This window comes from Aedes albopictus, chromosome 2, assembly GCF_035046485.1.
Source record: "Aedes albopictus strain Foshan chromosome 2, AalbF5, whole genome shotgun sequence".
Lineage (NCBI taxonomy): Eukaryota > Metazoa > Arthropoda > Insecta > Diptera > Culicidae > Aedes > Aedes albopictus.
Window position 1 is genome coordinate 165,834,500 of NC_085137.1, and position 23,426 is coordinate 165,857,925.

Here is a 23,426-nt window from a genome sequence, read left to right on the forward strand (position 1 = left end):
AAAATCGCATATTTTGCCCTATAAATTGAGGTATAGCTCAAAATTGTGACGTGTTAGAGCAAATCTGAGCCCGGATTCGGATTCAGCGGCCCAAAATCCTTCGGAGACACATAAGTTTGCTCTTGAGACAGTAAATTTTTGTTACGCTGTGTATTTTGAAGCGGGTATTGTTATAAGCTTTGATTGCTGAAATTTTTTGAATGCTGTTTTTTTCTTTCCTGAGTTTGGCCAATTTTGTGAAAAATGACCGTAGACGTAGACGTGTGTTCCGCAACGATGCGCCGCCGTCGCCAACGATTTTTCCACGTCACCGCCGCCAGTCAAATTGACACGGCGCGCCGCTGTTCATATTTTTTCACGCCGCCGAACAAAATTTTCCACGCCGATGGGAAAACGACAAAGATTTTTTTTTTCGTCAACACTTCGCGAATCACCTGTTTAAACCTGATAGCAATAAAAGTGCCAATTTTTTAACCGTTTGTACTTTTTTCTGGCATATCTCATTGGAAGATTTTTATGGCAACTTACGAATGAAATTCTTGGAGAAGTATATTCCAATATTCTTCCGAAATTCCTACAAAAATAGAGGAAACCTCCAGAAATTTTACGAAGAATTCTTCTAGAAAACCTTCAATGTTAAAGAAATTCCTTCATAGATTGTTTCAGGAAACCACCCACGTATTCCAGACATTTTAACAGCGATTTATTTTTAGAAAATTGAGAGTTTAGAATTCTTCAAGAAATTCATCCAGGGATTTCTTCAAAACAAAAAAATCCCTACAGAAATATTTTTTGGGATGCCTTAAGTTTTACCATAAATTTTCCAAAGAATTCCTATAGAGCAAAAGATGTCCTTTTTCAACTTCATCCCCTCATGTCACACCTTTTGTAATGGACATCCTCTGAACTTTATTTATGGATTATAACATTTTTTTGAATCCCCACTAATTCATAAACGTTCTCAAATTCGTTCATAAATAATGCCAGCAATTCCATTTTCAAAGTAATCCGGAGTTTTTTTTTTTTTGAAGAATTTTTCCATCGATTTCTTCGAAAAAACTTTCAGGGCTTCTTCAATAAATTTCTTTATGGAATGTCTTTAGGAAATTCTCCAGCAGTTCTTCCATCATTTAGTTTTGTCCTCCTCTTCTCTTCTTGGCGTAACGTCCTCACTGGGACAAAGCCTGCTTCTCAGCTTAGTGTTCTCTATGAGCACTTCCACAGTTTTTAACTGAGAGCATCCTCTGCCAATGACCATTTTGCATGTGTATATCGTGTAGCAGGCACGAAGATACTCTATGCCCAAGGAAGTCAAGGAAATTTCCTTTACGAAAAGATCCTGGACCGACCGGGAATCGAACCCGTCACCCTCAGCATGGTCATGCTGAATACCCGTGCGTTTACCGCCTCGGCTATATGGGCCCTACATTTAGTTTTGTGATTCCAGCAAATATTCTTCCAGAGATTTATATAGAAAATAATTAAAAGATTCCTTCATCAGCTTGTCCGGGTATTCCTCCATGTATTTCACTAGAAATTCCTCCTGGAGTGAAGGGTTCCTCTCGGATTTTTTTTTAAGAAATTCAGAAAATTGTTCAGATACAATTCCAAGGAAGTTTTACATAAATTCCTGTGGAAATTTCTTATGTTATTTATCTAAGTACGTAAGTTTCAGAATTTCTCCACATATTCTTTCATTGATTCTTCTACAAATACGTTCACGAATTTCTCCGGAAATTCTTACAGAAAATTCTCCATGAATTTTGGTGAGAGATTTCTCTAGGACATTTTCAAAATATTTATCATTTAATAAATTCATGTAGATATTCCACTAAGAGTTTTTGAGGAAGTGTTTCCAGAAATTTATTTAGCAACTCTTTCTTGAATTCTTTTAGGAATTTCTAGGGATTCTTTCACATTTCCTCCGAGCATTCATTACAAAATATCTCCATGGATTTCTACAGGAATGAGAAAGACTTTTTATTCAAAATTCCTCCAAGGGTTATTACAGAAAGCCATCCATGGATTCCATCCACAGTTTACCCAGGAATTCCACGAAAAATGTCACTAAGGACTCCTTCAGTGGTTCAAGAAATTCTTCATGAATGTCAGCAAGAAATTACTTCAGAACTTTTTTCATGGATGTTTTTTTTTGTATAACCAGAATTTTTAAAGAATTTGCAGAAATTACTTTGGGAATTCTTTCAAGGGTTCCTCCAAGAATCTCTTGAAAATTTCGTCAGAGGTTACTGAAGAAACGTCTCGAAGATTTCTTTTTGAAATTCTTCCTGCGGTTCCTGCAGAAATATCACTTGGGATTCCTTAAGAGATACTCCCTGGAGTTCTTTCAGGTATTTCTCCATAGATTTTTACAGTAGTGTTTTATGAAATAACAAAAAAAAACGAATATTGAAATAATTCTTCAAATGTAACCTAAAGGAATGTTTTAAAATTTCCTGACGAGAAGCCTGAACAAATTATATTGAAGCAATTTCAGAATCGTTGGATGAGTAACCCCGAGCAGAGGAGAATATCAAATTAATAACTACGAAATCACATAACCTGTTTTTAAATGTTGTTTTGTTATCATTTAATTATCAAGGCATAGCTTTTCCATAACAAATTTTGTTGGACAATCTCATTTAGTTATAATCAAGCTGTTGATATACATTCACTCAATTACATTTCAATAACATGTTTTATTAAAGTACAAGTTTTGTTATTGTTGTACTATTGATCAACTTATCAACAATAGCACAACAGTGACAAGTATTGAAATCAAAGCGACAATTCGAAAATAATGATCTGTCCTTTTGTTTTGTTCCACTTTTGTATTCAGTTAGAAAGGAAATTTCCGAACGAATCCTCTGAAAATGCCTTAAATAATATTTGGGAAAACATTTGGAAGTTCTGGAGGAACCCTTCGATACCCTTGAGAAGTCTTCAAAAGAACTGCTGGCGCAATTTTCTTAGAAATTCCGAAGTAATACTTCTGAGCAATTATTAGAATTCTTGGCAAAATCTTTTGAAAAACTCCAGGACAATTCTTCGGAAAAACTCCTGGTGGAATTCTCAAAGAAATTTTCAGACAAATGTCAAGATGAAATTCGGGACTAATAATCATGACAAATTCTGAAAAAATCCTTGAAGGGATTCTGTTCATAATTCTGAAGGAATTTCTAGAGAAGTCTTTGAAAATCTGCGAATGATTTCGTGGAAGAAATCTCGGAGAATTTTCTGGAAGTAGTATTTTTCGGTCATTTACAGTATTGTTACTAATGTTATTAGTATTATTACTCATGTTATTTGTGGGTTCGTGAGACAAAGTGAATAATTTTATATAATAAGTATCATAATTTACTTAGTTACGATTTTGATATAATAACAATTTTTGTTTTCTGATTACACAAGTTTACAAAATAAAACGAAAGTCGTGAACTTCTGTCAACGACCAAAATTTTTGAAGCACAATTTAGTGATGATTTCGAAACCGACCTTCAAAAAATTTAGAGTACCGTCAAGGCGCCATTCACCGTGGGGGCTCCATTCACCCTGTGCCTTCGAATATGTTTTCATTGAATGATATGACAATTTCCATTCATTTTCACCAATACAATGTTGTATTGGTGAAATTGAAGGGAAATTGTCATATCATTCAATCATAATATGGAAATAATGAAAAAATATTCGAACGCACACGGTGAATGGAGCCCCCACGGTGAATGGTGCCTTGACGGTAGAATAATTTTTGAGTTTAAGCTCAATATCGAGTTTTGGAACTTTTCAAAATATGTAATTTCCCAAGTAACACACAAGGTATATAAAAGTTACGACAGCGCAAGTTTTGGTTGTATAAAAGTTTATTTTACGTTATTTCAACACAATGTTAGAATTACGTAAAATAAACTTCTATACAACCAAAACTTGCGCTGTCGTAACTCTATTATAACATGTGTGTTGCTTGGGTTACTAAACTTCGAATATATTGCGTTTCGTTCAACCAATGTTAAATCTTTTTCCATAAATTAAAAGCTGAAAACAATACCATTCGATCATCTTAATACAGGTTTTGCGTCAGATTGATGAAATTCAAGATATTGGCGAGTTTTAGGGACGATCTTCTTAAATTTTAGCAAAATTCCCAAAATTTTTTGAAGAAATGTATTTTTTTTCAATAAGAAAAAATCAACTTAAAAATCTTTCTCGATGTTTATTTGACATATAATATGTAGGCGAGTTATAGTAAAAGTTTCAGCTCAATCGGAGCATTGATTACGGAGAATGAGATGTGTGAAGTGAGCGACTTTGCTTAAAAATAGAACAAAAATCGATTTCAAATCATCAACCTTGTATGGAAAGTCGAAAAAATTTCCGCTCTACTGTAATTTTTTTCCTTCGCGTTTTCGAACTCAGTGCATGATTCTACACCAAAAATGATCATCAGCTTACTGAGTTCAAAAATGCTGTAAACAAGTGTTATTATCAATAACAAATTAATATTAAAATTTGTTGTTGCAATATTTTCCAAATGCACTGTTATTAAGTTGTTATTGAAACTAACAAAACAAGTTATTAAAATGGTTTTCCAAAAACATTTTTTTGTTATGATATTTGTTATTTTGCCGCTTATGACAGACAAGTTTATAACATAATCTGTTATGTTAATAACTTAAAAATAATCGATTCTATTATTCAATGCCACAAAAGTTCAGCCTATTGGACGCAATGGCTTAATTTCCCCAACAGGGGAGGAAAAAAAAAATTCAATTATTTTACCCAAATAACACAGGTCCTTATGCTGTTGTTATTCCCTTCTGCTCGGGACTGGAGGAGTCCCTCGGGAAAAACCTGGAGGAACTCCTTCAGGTGGCTCCAGAATAATATCTAAAAGAATTTTATTAGAAACTTTTGGAAAAATTTATGAAAAAAATCCTAGAAAAGTTTCTGAGACAATCCAAGAAGAAATTTCTGAAAAAGGTTTCTGAAAAAAAAACTTTGAGTATCCGTAAAAAAAATGCAAACAAACGTACTGGATGGAATCTTGGAAAAAAAAATCTCAATATACTTCTGAAGGGCTTCTTGGAGGATGACTTGGAACAAACCCCGAAAGAGCTTCGGGAGATACTTCTGAAGGGATTCTTGAAAGAATTTCTTTCAAAATATCTGAAAGGTATTAGTGGATAAAAAGCCATGAAGCAATTTCCCTAGAGGAATTTTCAGAGCAAATTTTAATCAAATGGAAAATTTCCTAAAGAAACATCCTTCTCAAAAATATTTTTTTGAAAATTTTACACGAGTTCTCGCATAGTTTTTTTTCCGGCTTTTCTTTACGTATTTTCTCAACTGCGGAAAATTTTGAGGAAAACTTTTTTCAGTACATTTTTTTTTGGATTTCTGAGGAAATCTGCTTTCATTTTCATTAAAAAACTTTATTTCTACGATGCTTCGTTCTTGAGTTGAGTAAGTAGTTTCAAGGGAAAACAAAAAATTCCACCTGAGTTTTCCGTGAAAATAGGCAACAATGAATTTTCCTCAATTTTTTTGTTCATATATCCATGAGTCCTCCCTGTGGAAAAGTTTCGTGAAAATCTGAGACTCTTCGACCAAAACCAGTACGGTAATAAAAAAAATGGTGAACTACCAGTGCGTATTGGGCATTTTTTTATTATCGTACAAATTGGGCCGAAAGGTCTCAGATTTTTATGAAACTTTTTCCACAAGCAGGGCTCATAGATATATGAACAAAAAAAAAATTGAGGAAAATTCAGGGTCGCCTATTTTCACGGAAAACTCAGGTGGAAATTTTTTGTTTTCTCCTGACACTACTTACTTTGAAAAATCATAACTCAATAACGAAGCATCGTAGAAACAAAGTTTTTTTAGAAAATTAAAGCAAATTTTCTCAGAAATAAAAAGAAATATGAACTGGATAAAGTTTCCAACAAAATTTTCCACAGTTGAGAATTAAATATATTATTGAGAAGGTTATTTCATAAGCTTTAATCGCTGAATTTTTGGAATGCACTTTTTTTTCGTTTTTGAGTTATGGCCAATTTTGTTGAAAAATGTCCAAATTTGCCATAAAAGCCTTTTCTTTGAAAAATCATCCCTCAAGAACGAAGCATTGAAGAAACAAAGTTTTTTAATGAAAATGAAAGCAAATTTTCTCAGGAATCAAAAAAAAAATATGAACTGGAAAAGTTTACCACTAAATTTGCCACCGTTGAGAAAATTCATAAAGAAAAGCCGGAAAAACTATGTCCGAACTCGAGGAAAATTTTCAAAAAAAAATATTTATGGGAATGTTATTTTATAAGCTTTGATCGCTCAAATTTTTGGAATGTACTTTTTTCTCGTTACTTTGTAATGGTCAATTATGTGAAAATGACCATGTAAGCCTATATTATATGGTCATTTTTCATAAAATTTCCCATAACTCAGGAACGAAAATTATGTGTATTCCAAAAATTTCAGCGATTAAAGCTTATGAAATTACCTTTTAAAAAATATGTTTTTAAAAAATTTCCACAAGTTCGGACATAGTTTTTCCGGCTTTTCTTTATGAATTTTCTCAACAGTGAAACATTTTGTGGAAAACTTTTTCCATTTCATATTTTTTTGGATTCCTGAGAAAATTTGCTTTCATTTTCTAAAAAAACTTTGTTTCTACGATGCTTCGTTCTTGATGATTCTTGCAATTTGCGTGTATAAAGGATATAACTATCCGGAAGTACTAAAATTCTAAAAACTCGGGAATTTTTATTAGTATTTTTATGTAAATTTTAAAGAAATTATTTCATGAAATATTCTTTTTTTATCTTTATATTCTTTATTTATCCCTCTAGAAAGTTTTCAAGTATTTCTTCTATAAATCTCCAAATGTATCACAGAAGGATATTGAATAATTTTTTTTTGGACAATTCCCCAAAGATTTCTAAGGAAATTCTTTTTCGGGATCTTTCTTTTTTTGCCCGTAAAAAAGAGTAAGCAAAACCAAGAGTGATTAATTATTTTTTTTTCAGATATTGACTAATCATATGACGTATACCGACCAAAACCTTATAGTGACCGTAACAGAACTACCATTCTCTAAGACAAAGAACAACCAGTATTTTTCCCTGAAGAAGACGCCGAAACCGGTGTCGTTACGCCGTACAAAATAAAATAGTTTTTTTTTATACCAAAAAAAAAAAAACAAGACTGCAAAGCTGAAACAAATGAATTTCTGTGGTATTTTCAAAGAAATTTTTGGAGGAGCTTCTGAACAACTCCGGTCGCTGTTTGTTAGAGGTATAGTCAATTTGAATTCCCTGCCATCAAATCATGAATCTTCCAACAATTTTTTCAAGCTACATACGGGATCTACTTTAGTAGTCGTTTAACACGCACTAAACTGAACTGAACACTGTAATTAGGTAATAGATAAATGATTGAACTAATTGGTAAACTCCAATATGCACATCCTACTGATCCCTACGAATTGTAACATTGAAAATATTGTAAATCTTACGTAACATGAATTAAGAGGAATAAATAAATAAAAAAAACTCCGTGGAAGAACATTTGAAAAACCCCTTGCTGAATTTCTGAAAGAATTAATCAAATTTTGAAGATGTCTTTCTAGTTATTTCTCGAAGAATTCCTGAAGGAATTTCTGAAAAAAAACCTTGTAGAATCCCTGTTAAACTCACTGCAAAGAAAGAGGTGTTCCTGTTTGAAACACTGAAAGGTCTATCACAGACAAACAGACGTATCACATGGAACGAAAGGCGATAAAAATCATTGTCATGAAAACATAATCGCCCATTGTTAATTACGATGTGGTTCGCAAACTTACTGAGTAGATGGCGGTAGTGAGCATACGTCAAACAGGAGCAAAACAGATACGAGCGCTATGAGCTAGCGGTTTGCGAACTACCGAACATTTGAATAATCCGTTTAAAAGGGAAACGATGGGAAGTGAGTAGAGTGAGACGTCTGTTTGTCTGTGGTTATATTGCTACAATCTCTGCAGAAATACCTTCAAGATTTTCTGGATGAATACCCGAAGAAAATCCTAGTGTGTCTAGAGCTGCGGGGATTTTCACTGGAATGCCTAAAGCAAGTTCTGGACACTTCTGTGGTGTACTTATTGTAGAAACAATTTCATAAGGAATCTCTGGAGCATTTCCTCAACAAACCACTGGAGAAATCTTTGAGAGAACTCCTGAAGAAACGGAGGATTTTATAAACGAGTCCCTAGAAGAATTTATAGAAAAATCCCTAGTCCTAGGTCCAGAAATAAAAAAAAAACTTGGGAATTCGAGTTCTTTGAAAAAATTTTGAAGGGAATATCTGAAGGAAATTATGGATGAATTTCTTGAAGAATTTCGGCAGAAACCGCTAAAGGAGTTTCAGAAAAAAGATTGTAAAAGGTTTTAAGACTGAATTCTTGAAAAAAAAAAATCTGATTGAAGACAAATTGGAAAGAATCCAAATGAGATTTTATAAAACAATACTTGGAAAAATATTGAGGGATCTCATGACGAAGTTCCAGGATAATTGATTGAAGAATTCCTAAAAAAAACTGAAGCAAACTTTGGAAGAATTGCTGCTCGATGTGCAACATTTTCCAAAGAAATCCTTGGAGAAATTCTGAACCTTTGATTTTCTGAAGAATTTGATTTTGGAAAGCATTTATGGAATGCTGGATGATTGACTAAAAAAGTTCTGGTACGGTTTTCTGGAAGAGTCTATGAACAAATTTCTTAGGAAAGCCATGGAAACTTTTCTTAGAGTAAAACGATCCTCCGGAGTAAATTTTGAAGGTTATTCTGGAGGAATTTCTAAAGGTGTTTTAAAAACACTTTCTAAAATAATTCGTGAAAGGCTTTCTGATAGAAGTTCGTGAAACATTTTCTATGGAGATTTTTTTTAAGGAATCCAAGGAAGGTTTCATCTAGCAGTTCTTTAATTTATTTCTGGAATAATCTCTAGAAAAAAATCTTTTTTTTGAAACTCGTTAGGCCATGGTCCATGGTTCGTCGTATTCTTGAAAGATTTCTACTACATCAAGTAGGTGCTATGCATCTAACATTGCTATCACTCACGTTGTTTGTCAAGTCTGCTAAGTATTTTCCAACAAATTTGTAGAATATTCACAGCTCAAGTGAACTGTCGTGGTGCAATTGGCAAGACATTGCAGTACTCCAAGTGCACTGCGGAGCACGATTTGATCCTTGGTCTATGCTAAAATTATAGTGAAGCTTACTTAATAAGTAAGCGCATATTTCAAAAATCAGGCAAGACAGTCACACATTTCAAAATCATCCAAAAACAAGCAGATAAAGAAGACTCGTCCAATTCGTTCCTACTTCGACCATTTTCCGCCAGAGGCAGCACCGACAACGCATGCGTGTCTCAAAACATTGCCCACGATACAAACAAATCAGCTTGCAACATTCCTTTCGCCGCAAGCACACGTCTTCATCATCTCTGTTCGTCACATCCAATCAGTTCCGCGGTACTCGTCGGTGCGAACGGTCGAAGTTTTTTGGTTGTGCGGTTGTTTCTCGTCGATAAGAAGTTTCGGTTGTGTTCTTTAGTGGCGACGGGGGGAGATACACATCAATCTCAATCACAGTGCTGTGTTGTTGTGGGGGATGATTTCGGATTGATTTGAGTGGGAAGTGATTTCGGATGCCGGTGCCAGATAACATCTAGCTGAAGATGTTGGATGGAGTTGTGATTTTGTGATGTTTTGAGATCGAGGTGTAAACAGCTGAAATTGTCTGGAAGGAAATTTGCCGATTGTGGCGAAAGGGTGTAGTGAAGCTCAATCTCTAAGTTGAGCCGCTCAATGGTGAACAGTGCTAGTGCCGTGTAGCGGTCAGTCAATCCAGCCGAAATGTATTTCAAGTCGTGTATTAGTAGAAAGATAGTGATCGGTTTTATCTGTCTCCTGGTGCAAATCAGCCATGGGATAACTCAGCTGGTCATCAATGTACAGAATCAGGTCTGTGGTACTTCGCTTTTGCATGTTTTGCTTTCGTTCTTTTCGTTGCTTTTGTTGGTTTTTATCGTACATTCTGACATTTCTCCAGGTATGGTCGTGCAACAAACGGGTGTTATGTCGCAGAGTCGGTGCCTTTTTACGGTCGTAATTTGACAGGTTTATTGTTTTGGTTGTTCGGATTTTGTTATTATGCTTCTGCAATGTTGGGGATTGTTTGGCTATTTGTTTTTATTAGACTGACCATTTGCGGTGGCCTAGGGTTTTATAGTCATTGGACGAATGAAGGTCGTTAAAGCCGTCCGGGGATGCAAATATTTAATAGATAGATACATACATGGCGATGCGTGCTATTTGCAGAAGGAATTACTGCTGTTGATGATGAGTTTGGCACGTTTAGAGGATTTGCTGGGAGATTTGTTTGGTGGTATATTCAGGTCACGTACTGGAGATAAATTTATTGTCAATCAATCGTATGATGTATGATTAGGCAGTAGGCACATGTGGAATGATGTGCTATGAGAAGAATGGTACCAATTATTATTTTAATATTAGAATTTCGTAAATGTTTCGAATGGTGATAGGTTTGCGTGTTTTTGGGTAGTTAATCGATTATTGGATATCATAACATTTCTATAGAGTGATTAGGGCCTGTCCATAAACTACGTAGACTCTAAGGGGGGGTCTGGCCAAAGTCTACGCTCCAAACAAATTTTAAAATTTTTGTATGAACAAAAGTCTACGAGGGGGGAGGGGGGGTTCTAGGATGGCCAAAAATGAGTCTACGTAGTTTATGGACAGCGCCTTAGGAGTAGTCAAATTTCTAGTATTGAAAAATAACTAGAGTATGGCACACATACAAAAGTATGGTAAAAATGTGAGGTCGAAATCCTTACATTGCTAAAAAAAATGATAGATGTGAGTCATGAAGCTATTCACTGGTCAGAAAGATCAGAATCGTGTAAAGTTAAGTACAAATATAATTAAACTGACTCATCTTGGTAGGGGCTTGCTCCAGTTAGAGTTATTTATTGGATCAAAGGCTAAGCCAATATCACTGGAGTAAAAAACAAGTAAATTGTGGCTTCGCCTTTCAAGATATGCTCCCGGACGAGTATAATCTCATAAAAGAAAAATAATGACCAACGGATTCACAATGAAGCTGGACTTGTCGAACTTTATGATATATGTGTGACAGCAAACAGTGTGTAGGGAACAATTTAAAAACGTGTCACTAGCCCGAATCCGGACGAATCGCAATACTATGTGTCGTTCATAGCTGACTAAACACAGCCTGGTAGAATCCCTGGAGCATTCCCTTGATGAATTCCCAGACTTCCTGGATAAATCCGTGGAGGAATTCCTAAAGAAATTCCTGGAGAAATTCCTAAATAAATCCCTGAATGAATTCCTGGAGGATTACCTAGAGGAAATCTGGGAGGAACCCTGGAGAAGAAACATCTTGAGAAATTCCTGGAGGAATTCTTGGAGAAATTTCTGGAGAAATACTTCGAAGAATACCTGGAGGAATTCTTAGGAAAATCCCTGAAGCATTTTCTGGAGTAACCTCAGGAAGAATGCCTGGAGGATCTTCTGGACAAATCCCTGGTGGAACTCCTGCGGAAATCCCTAGAGAAATTCTTGAAGAATTCTCTGGAAGAATTCCTGGAGGAATCTCTAGAGGAATTCTGGATGGAATCTCTGGAGAAATATCTGAAAAAAATCCTAGATAAATTCATAGAGGGATTATCAGAGGATACTCTGAAGCAATTCCAGGATGAAATCTTGGAGAAATTTGTGGAGGAATCATCGGAAGAATCCTTAGAAGAATCTCTGAAGAAATTTCTGAATAAATTCCTAGGAAAATTCCTAGAGGAATTCTTAGAGCAATGTCTGGAGGAGTAATTCCTGAAAAAAATCCTGGAGGTAACCCCCCAAGTAGCATTTTGATAACCAATTAGTCTGGTAGAGGTTTTCAGAACCGTCATAAAACCTTATACTTTTTGCTTTGGTTTTATGACGGTTCTAAGAACCACTTATAATCTATTTGACTAGAAAATGTTACTTGGGCCTGGAATAAATGTAGGAAAAATCCCTAGAAAAATTCCCAGAAGAATTTCTGAAAAAAAATGAATGAATTTCTGAAGGAATCCATAGACAATTTCCTGGAAGAATTGCTGTAGGAATTTCCGAAGAAATTCCAGGATCAATTCCTGAAAGTACTCATGGAGAAATACCTGGGGTAATTCCCGGAAAAAATATTGGTGGCATTCCCGGAAGAGTCACTGGAGAAATGTCTGGTTGAAATACTTCAGAGCAATGCCTGCAGAAATACATGGTATAATTCCTGAATGAATGAATTAAAAAAATCCTGAAGGAATCTCTGGAGGATTTCCTGGAAGATTCCTGAAGAAGTCCTTGTAGGATAAACTCTGGGAAGATTTCCCGAAGAAATTTCTAGAGAAATTGCCGTAGTAATATCTGAAGGAGTTCCTGGAGGAATTTTCGGATCAATTTCTGGAGGAATTTCTGAAAAAAATCTGGGGTGTTTCCAGGCGGAATTCTAGAAGATATCCCTGGAAAAGTCCCTGAAAGAAATCCTGGAGGAATCTCTATAGAAATCCTTGGAGAAACTTTTGGAGGAATGCCTGGAGATATTCCTGAAGGGATTCTTAGAGAAGTCCCTAGAATCCCTGTAGGAATTCCTAGAGGAATCTCTATAGTGAAATCCCTAGAGCAATCCCTGCATACATTCCATGGGGAATTCATGGAGGAATCCCTAGAGATGTCCATGGAGGAATTCCTGAAGGATTTCCTTGAAGATAGACTGAAGCACTTTCAGGGGGAATTCCTGGAGAAATCCCTGAAAGAGTTCTTGGAGAAATTCCTGTATTAATCCTTGAAGAAATCTCTAGAGGAATTCCTGGACGAATCCCTGTACCGTAATCCGGGGTCAAATTGATCACTTTAAAACGACTTTTGCGGATAACATTAGTGACAATTCAAATATTGCCAAAAGAATTTCTGTAAAATCAGTACCCAGTGGATCTCCATGAAACCATGTGACAGAATTTTGGTCAACAAATTTAAACTTTTAGATAAATTACTTCGAAAATCAAAAAATTGAAGATGCCACTTTGGGGCGAAATTGATCAGTATACAATTAAGGAGAAACTTCAGAGAGTACAAACATGGCTGCCACAATGGCCGATTTGGCTCCCTACTCACGTTTTCAAGAGCACCAATCTTGGAAATTCGTAAACAAATGCTCTCGATTTGGAAAAGCTGCTTCTTTTTGCAAGTGAGCAAAGCCAGGAATATCAACTGCGGCTTGGTTCGATGCTTCGTTCGTCAGAATTGTGCCTCTAAAGTTTGTATGCAAAATTGCAACGGGATTTCTTGATGTTTCACCTTAAGCATCGGTTAAAAAGAAAAATTACTTTATCCACTTAATTTCGCACTTCTTAGCCCGAATAACTCGTCAAAACTCTTACAACTAGTGAATTTGACACTTAAAATGCAAAATAAAAATTTGAAATTTTCCTCTCAACGCCTAAAGCTAGGCAATTTCCTTGGAATTTTGTGATTTTTGTTACAATAAATTATATTTTCGTCAAAAAAGAACTTTTTTTTAACTTATTCATATTCAGAATAGCTTCATAACTTTCCAACCAAGGCTCCACAAAAATGTTAAAGCTAAAACTTTACGGGATGTCCTAGTGGCAATCGATTGTTTAGTAGCAATGATTTCAGCTAAGTGAGAAATACATTGCAAATTCCTCAAAAAATAAGGCAAAACCAACTTTTTTCTAAACAAATAAAAGTCTAAACTCAACTCTAGACATCAATGAACTAGATGAGGTAAAAGACTGAGATCATTGCGACGCTTAGAAGTTCCTGGTATGCAATTACACTCCTCCTCTTCTTGGCGTAACGTCCCCACTGGGACAAAGCCGGCTTCTCAGCCTAGTGTTCTATGAGCACTTCCACAGTTTTTAACTGAGAGCATCCTCTGCCAATGACCATTTTGCATGTGCATATCGTGTGGCAGGCACGAAGATACTCTATGCCCAAGGAAGTCAAGGAAATTTCCTTTACGAAAAGATCCTGGACCGACCGGGAATCGAACCCGTCGCCCTCAGCATGGTCATGCTGAATAACCGTGCGTCTACCGCCTCGGCTATATGGGCCCCCCATGCAATTACACTGTAGTACCCAAATGATCAATTTCACCCCGCTGATCAATTAGACCCCGGTTTACGGTACGATGTTTAAGAGGAATTCATGTAGGAATTCCCAGAGGAATCCTGGTAGAATTCCAGGAGGAATTTCTGGATGAATCCTTTGAGGAGTTTTTTGAGGAATCCCAGTAAGAAATCGTGAAAAAATTTGAGGATCAATTTCGGAGGGAATTCTAAGAGGAGTTTCTGAAGAAATCCCTGAAGGGTGTACTGAAGAAATTGCCGATATTTCTGAGGAAATTCTGAAGTAATCCTAAATAGAGTACGTGGAGGAACTCTTGGAGCAATGCCTGTAGCAGCTCCTGAAGAAATCCCTGTAGGAATCTTGGAAGTAGTTCCAAGAGGAATTCCTGGGGGAATCTCTAAACAGTTCCTGAAGGAAGTCTTAGATTAATTCCTTGAGGAGTTTCTGAAAAATTCCAGTGGGGATTCCTGAGGCAATCCCAAGAAGAGTTTCACCGCCTGCACCATGCTATTGTTAAGTACAAAAATCGAGTTTTTATCAACACAAATATAACAAATACAAAAAAACAATAGCGCGATCACTCGAAGGGTAAAATAATTCTTGAAATTGTTCCTGGAAGAATAACAGAAGGAATTCCTAGGTGAATCCCTGGAAGAATCTTGGAAGAATTTGTGAAGAAACCCAATGATGAATCCCGGAAGCAATGACATGGGAAATTCCTTAGGGAATCTCAGGAGAGCTTTCTTAACGAACTCGTGGAAAAATTTCTGAACAAATCCCAGGATAAAAAATCTGAAGAAATCTATGTCTTTCGAATAGTTTTGGCGTTCCAGTCTTTTTGGGGTCAAAAACAACTAAATGTTTTCTTCTTCCAACGTTGCGATCCTTATTGGATCTTCCTCAGGGAATCTGTAATTTGTTATAGTCATTTTTATTAGTTTTAACACATTGGACTACACTTAACACATACCTAATGTAATTGTTGCTTTTTCGTCCAGTGGTAGTATTTTAAAACTTTTAACCGTCACTTGTTGTTTTTTGCTATAAAAAGTTATTGTCAATTAAGGAATACCTTAATGTCACTGTCTATCTACAATTTGTCCGTTTGTTTTTGTTCCGGAAAACCTTCAAATTCAAAAAGATAATGTAAATGTAACATTTAGTTGTATTTGACCACGAACAGACTGAAACGCCAAAACTATTCGAAAGTCTTCAAAACAGTCGTCGTCAATATAGTGAAATCTATGTCTGCAGTAATTTCTGGATGAATAATTGAAGGATTACTAGTATGGACTCCTAATGAATGTTTTGTATATTTTTTTTACGAATTTCCTGGATAAATTTTTGGAAGATATTCCTGCAGAAATACTTCGAATAATTCCAATTATTGGAAATTTTTGGAGGAATGTCTTTCGGAGTTCTGGCAAGAATATATGTCAAAATCCTTGAAACAATATCTGGACAAATTCCTGAAGGAAACCTTGAAAACAGCACTTGAGCAATCACTGGAGGAACCTCTAAAAATATCTTAGGACAAATCTTCGAAGAAATGTCTGGTGGGCGGTGGCATCCCTAGATGAATTCTGCAGCAAACTATGGAATAATTCCTGATGGAATTATTCATACTTACGAAACTAGAAACAAATCAAAAACAGTAATTTTGATTCCACTAAACTGCAATGCCTACATTTTTTGCATATTCACATACACTAAAACCTCTTTTTATGCATGTTATTTTTGTGCACTTTTAATTTATGCACCTTTTTTATGCCCTGCATAAAAAGAGGGAAAGCTGCTCAGAACTAATATTGTGCATAAGAATATTTAATAATGACGGGAAATAGTGCAACGGTGGCCAAGGGGTGTTTACAGAGGAGAGCAAAGGAAGATTACAGGTTCGTTTTGGGGTGTTTCCGAAGGTCTCATGTGCGTTACATGAAGTCTGAGTGGGTCTTAAGGTGGTTTCGGAGTCATATCAGGAAGTCTCAGAGCATTTTAGGCTGGTTTCAGAGGCGTTACGGTGGCGTTTTTCGGGGTTATGGTTTAGGAGGATTTTTTGAGGCATTTCAGGATGTTTCAGACCATTTTCGGCGTGATTCAGAGGCGTTACAGAAGCGTTACAGAGGTGTTTTCGGGGTGTTCGGAGCTTCTCAGGTGCGTTATGTGTGGTCCAAAGGGGGTTTAAGAAGACTTTTTGAAGGCATTTCAGGACGTTTCAGAGCATATTCTGCGTTATTAAGAGGCGTTACGAAAGCGTTACGGAGGAGTTTTCAGGGGGTTTGGGGCCTCTCAGGTGCGTTACATGGGGTCCGAGGGGGTTTGGGGGTGGTGGGCTTCGTGGCCGTGCGGTTAGCGGCGTCAGTCGTTCAGGCGTATTGTGAGTGCCACGGAGTGAGGGTTCGATTCCCGCTCCAGTCGGAGGAAACTTTTCGTCAAACGAAAAATCCTTCATTGGTCCACTGGGTGTTCCGTGTTGTCCGTTGCCTAATGTTAGTGGTTTTTCAGTCTATGCAACCTCTGGTTGAATACGGTGTAGTGTCTTTAACCCTAAAAGGGATACCTGGGGTCCATTGGACCCCAGGCGCCTTTCAGAGCTCGTCTTTGATAGAACACACTCAGCGAGGTGACGAAACTGAGGCCATGAAGGTATCCCTTTTAGGGTTAAGGGGGATTAAGTGGCGTTACGAAAGCGTTACGAGGAGTTTTCGGGGGGTTTGGAGCCTCTCAGGTGCGTTACATGTCAAGGGGGATTTTGGAGGCATTTCAAGAAGTTTCAGAACATTTTCGGTGAGATGCAGAGGTGTTATGGAACCGTTACGAGGAGTTTTCGTGGGGTTCGGAGCCTCTCTGGTGCGTTACATGGGGTCCGAGGGGGTGTAAGGGAAATTTTGGAGGGATATCAGAATGTTTCAGACCATTTTCGGCGTGATTAAGGGGCGTTACGAAAGCGTTACGGAGGAGTTTTCAGGGGGTTTGGGGCCTCTCAGGTGCGTTACATGGGGTTCGAGGGGGTTTAAGGGGGATTAAGTGGCGTTACGAAAGCGTTACGAGGAGTTTTCGGGGGGTTTGGAGCCTCTCAGGTACGTTACATGTCAAGGGGGATTTTGGAGGCATTTCAGGACGTTTCAGAGCCTCTTCGGTGGGATTCAGTGGCGTTACAGAAGTATTACGGAAGTGTTCCCAGAGGTTTCAAAGCCTCTTAGGTGCGTAACATGGGGTCCCCGGGGGTTTTGAGGGGAATTTTGGAGGCATTTCAGGAAGTTTCAGAGCAGACTTTGAAATACCTTAAAACGCCCCTCAAACCTCTTGCGATACTCTTTGAAGGCTCCTAAGATCCCTTAAATTGCCCCTAAAGCCCCTTGGAACGCCCCTGGAACCCACTTAATATTATTGAAATAACCCAGAATTCCCCGTAATCCCATGAAAACACTAAAAAATCTTGACAGAACACCTATAAAAGGCTCCTCAAAATCCCCGAAACAACCTCTTAAAACACCCCTGAAGCCCCTTGGAACCCCCTTTTCGGGCTCTCTGGGAACTTTCTGGAAACCCCCTTAGTCCAGGAGCAAGACCTGTTCTTGTGAACTAGATTCTCTAACTAAAGCCCAAACTTAATTTGTGCACAAATCTGATACCTAGTTGGTAAGATTACCTCCAAACCTTCGCACCATGGATCCTGTCCAATACACCTTCTACAGGATGGCGGATAAAACAAACACTTTGTTGGTCTTAAATGAAGCATCATTATGTGTTTTTGTAGTTTCAATCGACTAACTTTTGTTTACTGTGGTGAACGTTCAGGTATAAACAAATTGCTCGCGATTTCGCAAAATCAGATACCTAGTTCTAGCATTAAGGGGACGATGTGGTTCCAAACTCATTGATTTACTAAGAAATTACGAGTAGAAATGTTGCTCCTACTCAGGATCATCTGTTTGTAATTTTGCCCCGCAGTCTGTTGCCTGCTGAGCTGATGCAGCAAGCAAATATCCGCATTAAATTCAATTATTTTCTTTTCATCACGATCATCATGAATAAATAAATCCATCCCCACAAGCGCAGCAACTGCGATTTCTGTCCCCCGCCATTCAGAGCAACCAGCTCTTAAGATTGCACTCCAAACACAAACCCCGCCGTTGTTGGCTCATGCTGCTGCTGCTACTGCTGCTGATGTTGCTGGTTGCTTCTTAACGCGAATAGCAGCGGGCGGCCGGAGACGAAAAGCAAATCTTCTCTTCTCTGTCGCGCGGCGCCGGCGGTGTGGCGTGGCGTTGCTGATGCCGTTTGAAGCTCATGTCTTGAGCAAACGAAGGAACCGGAAGCCCATTCAGTTCTTCTGCTGAGTGTGTTCTGTTGAGCTCCGCTTTTCATGGGGGAGGCAGGAAAAGAGGGAAGCGCATTTTCCGCGATGCACCATTCAAGCCGAACACTGATACAGATCTTTCGGCGGCCGGCGCGGCGGTGCCTTCAACTGTCGGAGCTCGCACATTGCACAATGGTCTAGATGGCAGTTTATTAGAACGGAGTTTCGGTTTGACAATTATTTATCGTCCACACATTACGTAACGCTCTATGATGAGGGGGGGGGGGGGGGGGGGGGTACGACCGAGTGCTACGGCCCATACACAAATGTTAGATTTTTCATACAAAATAGCGTTGCGACCTCCCCAGAAAATGACCTAAAAAAAACAAAAAAAAAATGACCAGAAACGTGAAATGCCTTTTCCATCTACCGCTTTTGATTTCTCCCATCAAAATACGACTCAACGCTACTAAGGTGCAAACTACCCATTTATTCTTACGCATTCCACATCTATTCTTATTCATTGGCCGGGGTTCTGCTAAACCGAACTAAGCGCCAAAAAGATAATTCCGAGATAATTAAGCTTAAAGTTCAACCACTCACAAATAAACAACAGCGGAGATTATTTGAAACTTTTCCACACACATGTAACTTACAAGCCTTCATTTACCATCAGAAATTAAGAATACATGTAAATTATTTGGAATCATTGATATAATTACATTTTATTTCTTGGTACTTTGCACTCAGTTCACTCTGGCTGATCAAAAACATTGGAAAATGGTTTATAGTTCAGTTTAGCTGAATGTGTTTTTTTGTTTTAGGTAAAACCAGTTGGACAGTGAAAAAAAATCTCGATTTTTCATCGTCTATCAAGTTGAAATCGATATCACTCACAATCCTTTACATAAATCAAAAAGGACGCGTATACTGCCGTTCTACGCATAGTTGTCCCATGTTGAAAAACTTGAAACTGAGAAAATCGCGATTGAAATTTCAAACAGGTTTTTCATGTTTTTTGGCCAAATGGTGCAACAAATCGGATTGAAGTTTTAATAGTATCGTTAGAAATCGCTTATATTTTCATGCCTGAAGTATTTCCAATCAATAATTTTTAAAAATATAGTGTTTTTAGCAAAAAAATGATTAGTGGGACTGTTATGCCTAGAAATGTGGCCCTATTGGCGAAATTTCTACGCATATCAGTCCCACGATAATTAGTCGTCTTTTTTCACGCTCGATGTGGTCTGTTCTGTACTTTTTTGTTATATTTTTTCTAATAACAAACAATGTTAGCTTCTCTTATAACAATATAATAGTCTCATGCATAAGGCTCAAATGTCTCGAGGCAAAACGGAGCCGAAAGACAACATAAAAGTGACATCACATTTTAGCACTTTCCTTATAATCGGGTCAGTAGGAACTAGGTGAGTGAGTTGGTGAATAGAAGTTGATTAGTGAATTGATGAGAGGATGAATGTGAGGTGCTCCAAGATTAAGTGAGTTGGTGAGTGAGTCAGTTACGATTTGGGAGAGTCACAGCTTACAGGGAGTTGCCCCGTTAATTTTAATGTGTTGGTAAGATAATTGTTAAATTGGTGAGTGTGTGTGTGTGTAAATGAGTTAGTAAGTCAGTGAGTGACATAGTGAGTAAGTGCTTTTGTTGGTTTATTAGTACATATGTGAGATCTATTCCGTAGGAGTGAGTGCATTAGTAAGTGAATTAGTGAGTTAGTAGGTGATTTATAAAGTATGTATCGGTTTCGTGGCCTTGCGGTTATCAGCGCCAGCCATTCAGGTGTATTGATATCCACGTAGTGTGACTTCGATTCTCACTCTAGTCTGACGAAACTTTCCATCAAACGAAGAATTCTTCATTGGGCCACTTAGTGTAGTACACCCAAATCTCCATTAAAGATACAAGTCGGGGATATTTTTTAAATGTATTCATTACGTAAATGGATTCATTTTTTTACATTAATAGCTCTTCCATCGCAGTTTACGTCGAAATATATATAGTATTATCGAAATAAGCGATTGGAACGTTAGGCCAAAGACGTTATAAAGTCGGAAAGATCATTGGACCGAAAATATTGTTAGCTCGAAAAGGTCGCCTATCGTTTGGTCGGAAAAACGTCGTGTGACCGCAAAATATTGTTACATCAAAGTATTTATATGGCCGAATAAGTCATTAGGCCAAAAACGTCATTAAACCGGATTGGTCATTAGGCCGAAAAAGTTATGAAGTCGAAAAGGTCTTTAGGTCACAAATGTCTTTAGACCGAAAAGGTCTTTAGGCCGGAAATGAATTGAAAATGTCTTTAGGCCGAAAAGATCTAGGCCGAAATGGTCTAGGCCGAAAAGGTCTTTAGGCCGAAAAGGTCTTTAGGCCGAAAAGGTCTTTAGACCGAAAAGGTCTTTAGGCCGAAAAGGTCTTTAGGCCGAAAAGGTCTTTAGGCCGAAAAGGTCTTTAGGCCGAAAAGGTCTTTAGGCCGAAAAGGTCTTTAGGCCGAAAAGGTCTTTAGGCCGAAAAGGTCTTTAGGCCGAAAAGGTCTTTAGGCCGAAAAGGTCTTTAGGCCGAAAAGGTCTTTAGGCCGAAAAGGTCTTTAGGCCAAAAAGGTTTTTAGGCCGAAAAGGTCTTTAGGCCGAAAAGGTCTTTAGGCCGAAAAGGTCTTTAGGCCGAAAAGGTCTTTAGGCCGAAAAGGTCTTTAGGCCGAAAAGGTCTTTAGGCCGAAAAGGTCTTTAGGCCGAAAAGGTCTTTAGGCCGAAAAGGTCTTTAGGCCGAAAAGGTCTTTAGGCCGAAAAGGTCTTTAGGCCGAAAAAATCTTTAGGCCGAAAAGGTCTTTAGGCCGAAAAGGTCTTTAGGCCGAAAAGGTCTTTAGGCCGAAAAGGTCTTTAGGCCGAAAAGGTCTTTAGGCCGAAAAGGTCTTTAGGCCGAAAAGGTCTTTAGGCCGAAAAGGTCTTTAGGCCGAAAAGGTCTTTAGGCCGAAAAGGTCTTTAGGCCGAAAAGGTCTTTAGGCCGAAAAGGTCTTTAGGCCGAAAAGGTCTTTAGGCCGAAAAGGTCTTTAGGCCGAAAAGGTCTTTAGGCCGAAAAGGTCTTTAGGCCGAAAAGGTCTTTAGGCCGAAAAGGTCTTTAGGCCGAAAAGGTCTTTAGGCCGAAAAGGTCTTTAGGCCGAAAAGGTCTTTAGGCCGAAAAGGTCTTTAGGCCGAAAAGGTCTTTAGGCCGAAAAGGTCTTTAGGCCGAAAAGGTCTTTAGGCCGAAAAGGTCTTTAGGCCGAAAAGGTCTTTAGGCCGAAAAGGTCTTTAGGCCGAAAAAATCTTTAGGCCGAAAAGGTCTTTAGGCCGAAGAGGTCTTTAGGCCGAAAAGGTCTTTAGGCCGAAAAGGTCTTTAGGCCAAAAAGGTCTTTAGGCCGATAAGGTCTTCAGGCCGAAAAGGTCTTCAGGCCAAAAAGGTCTTTAGGCCGGAAATGAATTGAAAATGTCTTTAGGCCGAAAAGATCTAGGCCGAAATGGTCTAGGCCGAAAAGGTCTTTAGGCCGAAAAGGTCTTTAGCCCGAAAAGGTCTTTAGGCCGAAAAGGTCTTTAGGCCGAAAAGGTCTTTAGGCCGAAAAGGTCTTTAGGCCGAAAAGGTCTTTAGGCCGAAAAGGTCTTTAGGCCGAAAAGGTCTTTAGGCCGAAAAGGTCTTTAGGCCGAAAAAGTCTTTAGGCCGAAAAGGTCTTTAGGCCGAAAAGGTCTTTAGGCCGAAAAGGTCTTTAGGCCGAAAAGGTCTTTAGGCCGAAAAGGTCTTTAGGCCGAAAAGGTCTTTAGGCCGAAAAGGTCTTTAGGCCGAAAAGGTCTTTAGGCCGAAAAGGTCTTTAGGCCGAAAAGGTCTTTAGGCCGAAAAGGTCTTTAGGCCGAAAAGGTCTTTAGGCCGAAAAGGTCTTTAGGCCGAAAAGGTCTTTAGGCCGAAAAGGTCTTTAGGCCGAAAAGGTCTTTAGGCCGAAAAGGTCTTTAGGCCGAAAAGGTCTTTAGGCCGAAAAGGTCTTTAGGCCGAAAAGGTCTTTAGGCCGAAAAGGTCTTTAGGCCGAAAAGGTCTTTAGGCCGAAAAGGTCTTTAGGCCGAAAAGGTCTTTAGGCCGAAAAGGTCTTTAGGCCGAAAAGGTCTTTAGGCCGAAAAGGTCTTTAGGCCGAAAAGGTCTTCAGGCCAAAAAGGTCTTTAGGCCGGAAATGAATTAAAAATGTCTTTAGGCCGAAAAGATCTAGGCCGAAATGGTCTAGGCCGAAAAGGTCTTTAGGCCGAAAAGGTCTTTAGGCCGAAAAGGTCTTTAGGCCGAAAAAATCTTTAGGCCGAAAAGGTCTTTAGGCCGAAGAGGTCTTTAGGCCGAAAAGGTCTTTAGGCCGAAAAGGTCTTTAGGCCGAAAAGGTCTTTAGGCCAAAAAGGTCTTTAGGCCGATAAGGTCTTCAGGCCGAAAAGGTCTTCAGGCCAAAAAGGTCTTTAGGCCGGAAATGAATTGAAAATGTCTTTAGGCCGAAAAGATCTAGGCCGAAATGGTCTAGGCCGAAAAGGTCTTTAGGCCGAAAAGGTCTTTAGCCCGAAAAGGTCTTTAGGCCGAAAAGGTCTTTAGGCCGAAAAGGTCTTTAGGCCGAAAAGGTCTTTAGGCCGAAAAGGTCTTTAGGCCGAAAAGGTCTTTAGGCCGAAAAGGTCTTTAGGCCGAAAAGGTCTTTAGGCCGAAAAGGTCTTTAGGCCGAAAAGGTCTTTAGGCCGAAAAGGTCTTTAGGCCGAAAAGGTCTTTAGGCCGAAAAGGTCTTTAGGCCGAAAAGGTCTTTAGGCCGAAAAGGTCTTTAGGCCGAAAAGGTCTTTAGGCCGAAAAGGTCTTTAGGCCGAAAAGGTCTTTAGGCTGAAAAGGTCTTTAGGCCGAAAAGGTCTTTAGGCCGAAAAGGTCTTTAG

The 23,426-nt window shown here is 38.4% G+C and overlaps 1 protein-coding gene across 1 annotated transcript in view; it reads left to right on the forward strand.

The window, feature by feature from the left end:
• Nucleotides 1-9,495: 9,495 nt before the first annotated feature.
• LOC109398712 (out at first protein) overlaps nucleotides 9,496-23,426 on the forward strand; it is a 354,874-nt gene continuing 340,943 nt past the window's right edge. Inside the window, exon 1 of the mRNA XM_029867322.2 lies at nucleotides 9,496-9,994. Within this exon, the coding sequence (XP_029723182.1) occupies nucleotides 9,887-9,994 (108 nt within the window). The 5' untranslated portion in view covers nucleotides 9,496-9,886. The remainder of the gene's footprint in view (nucleotides 9,995-23,426) is intronic.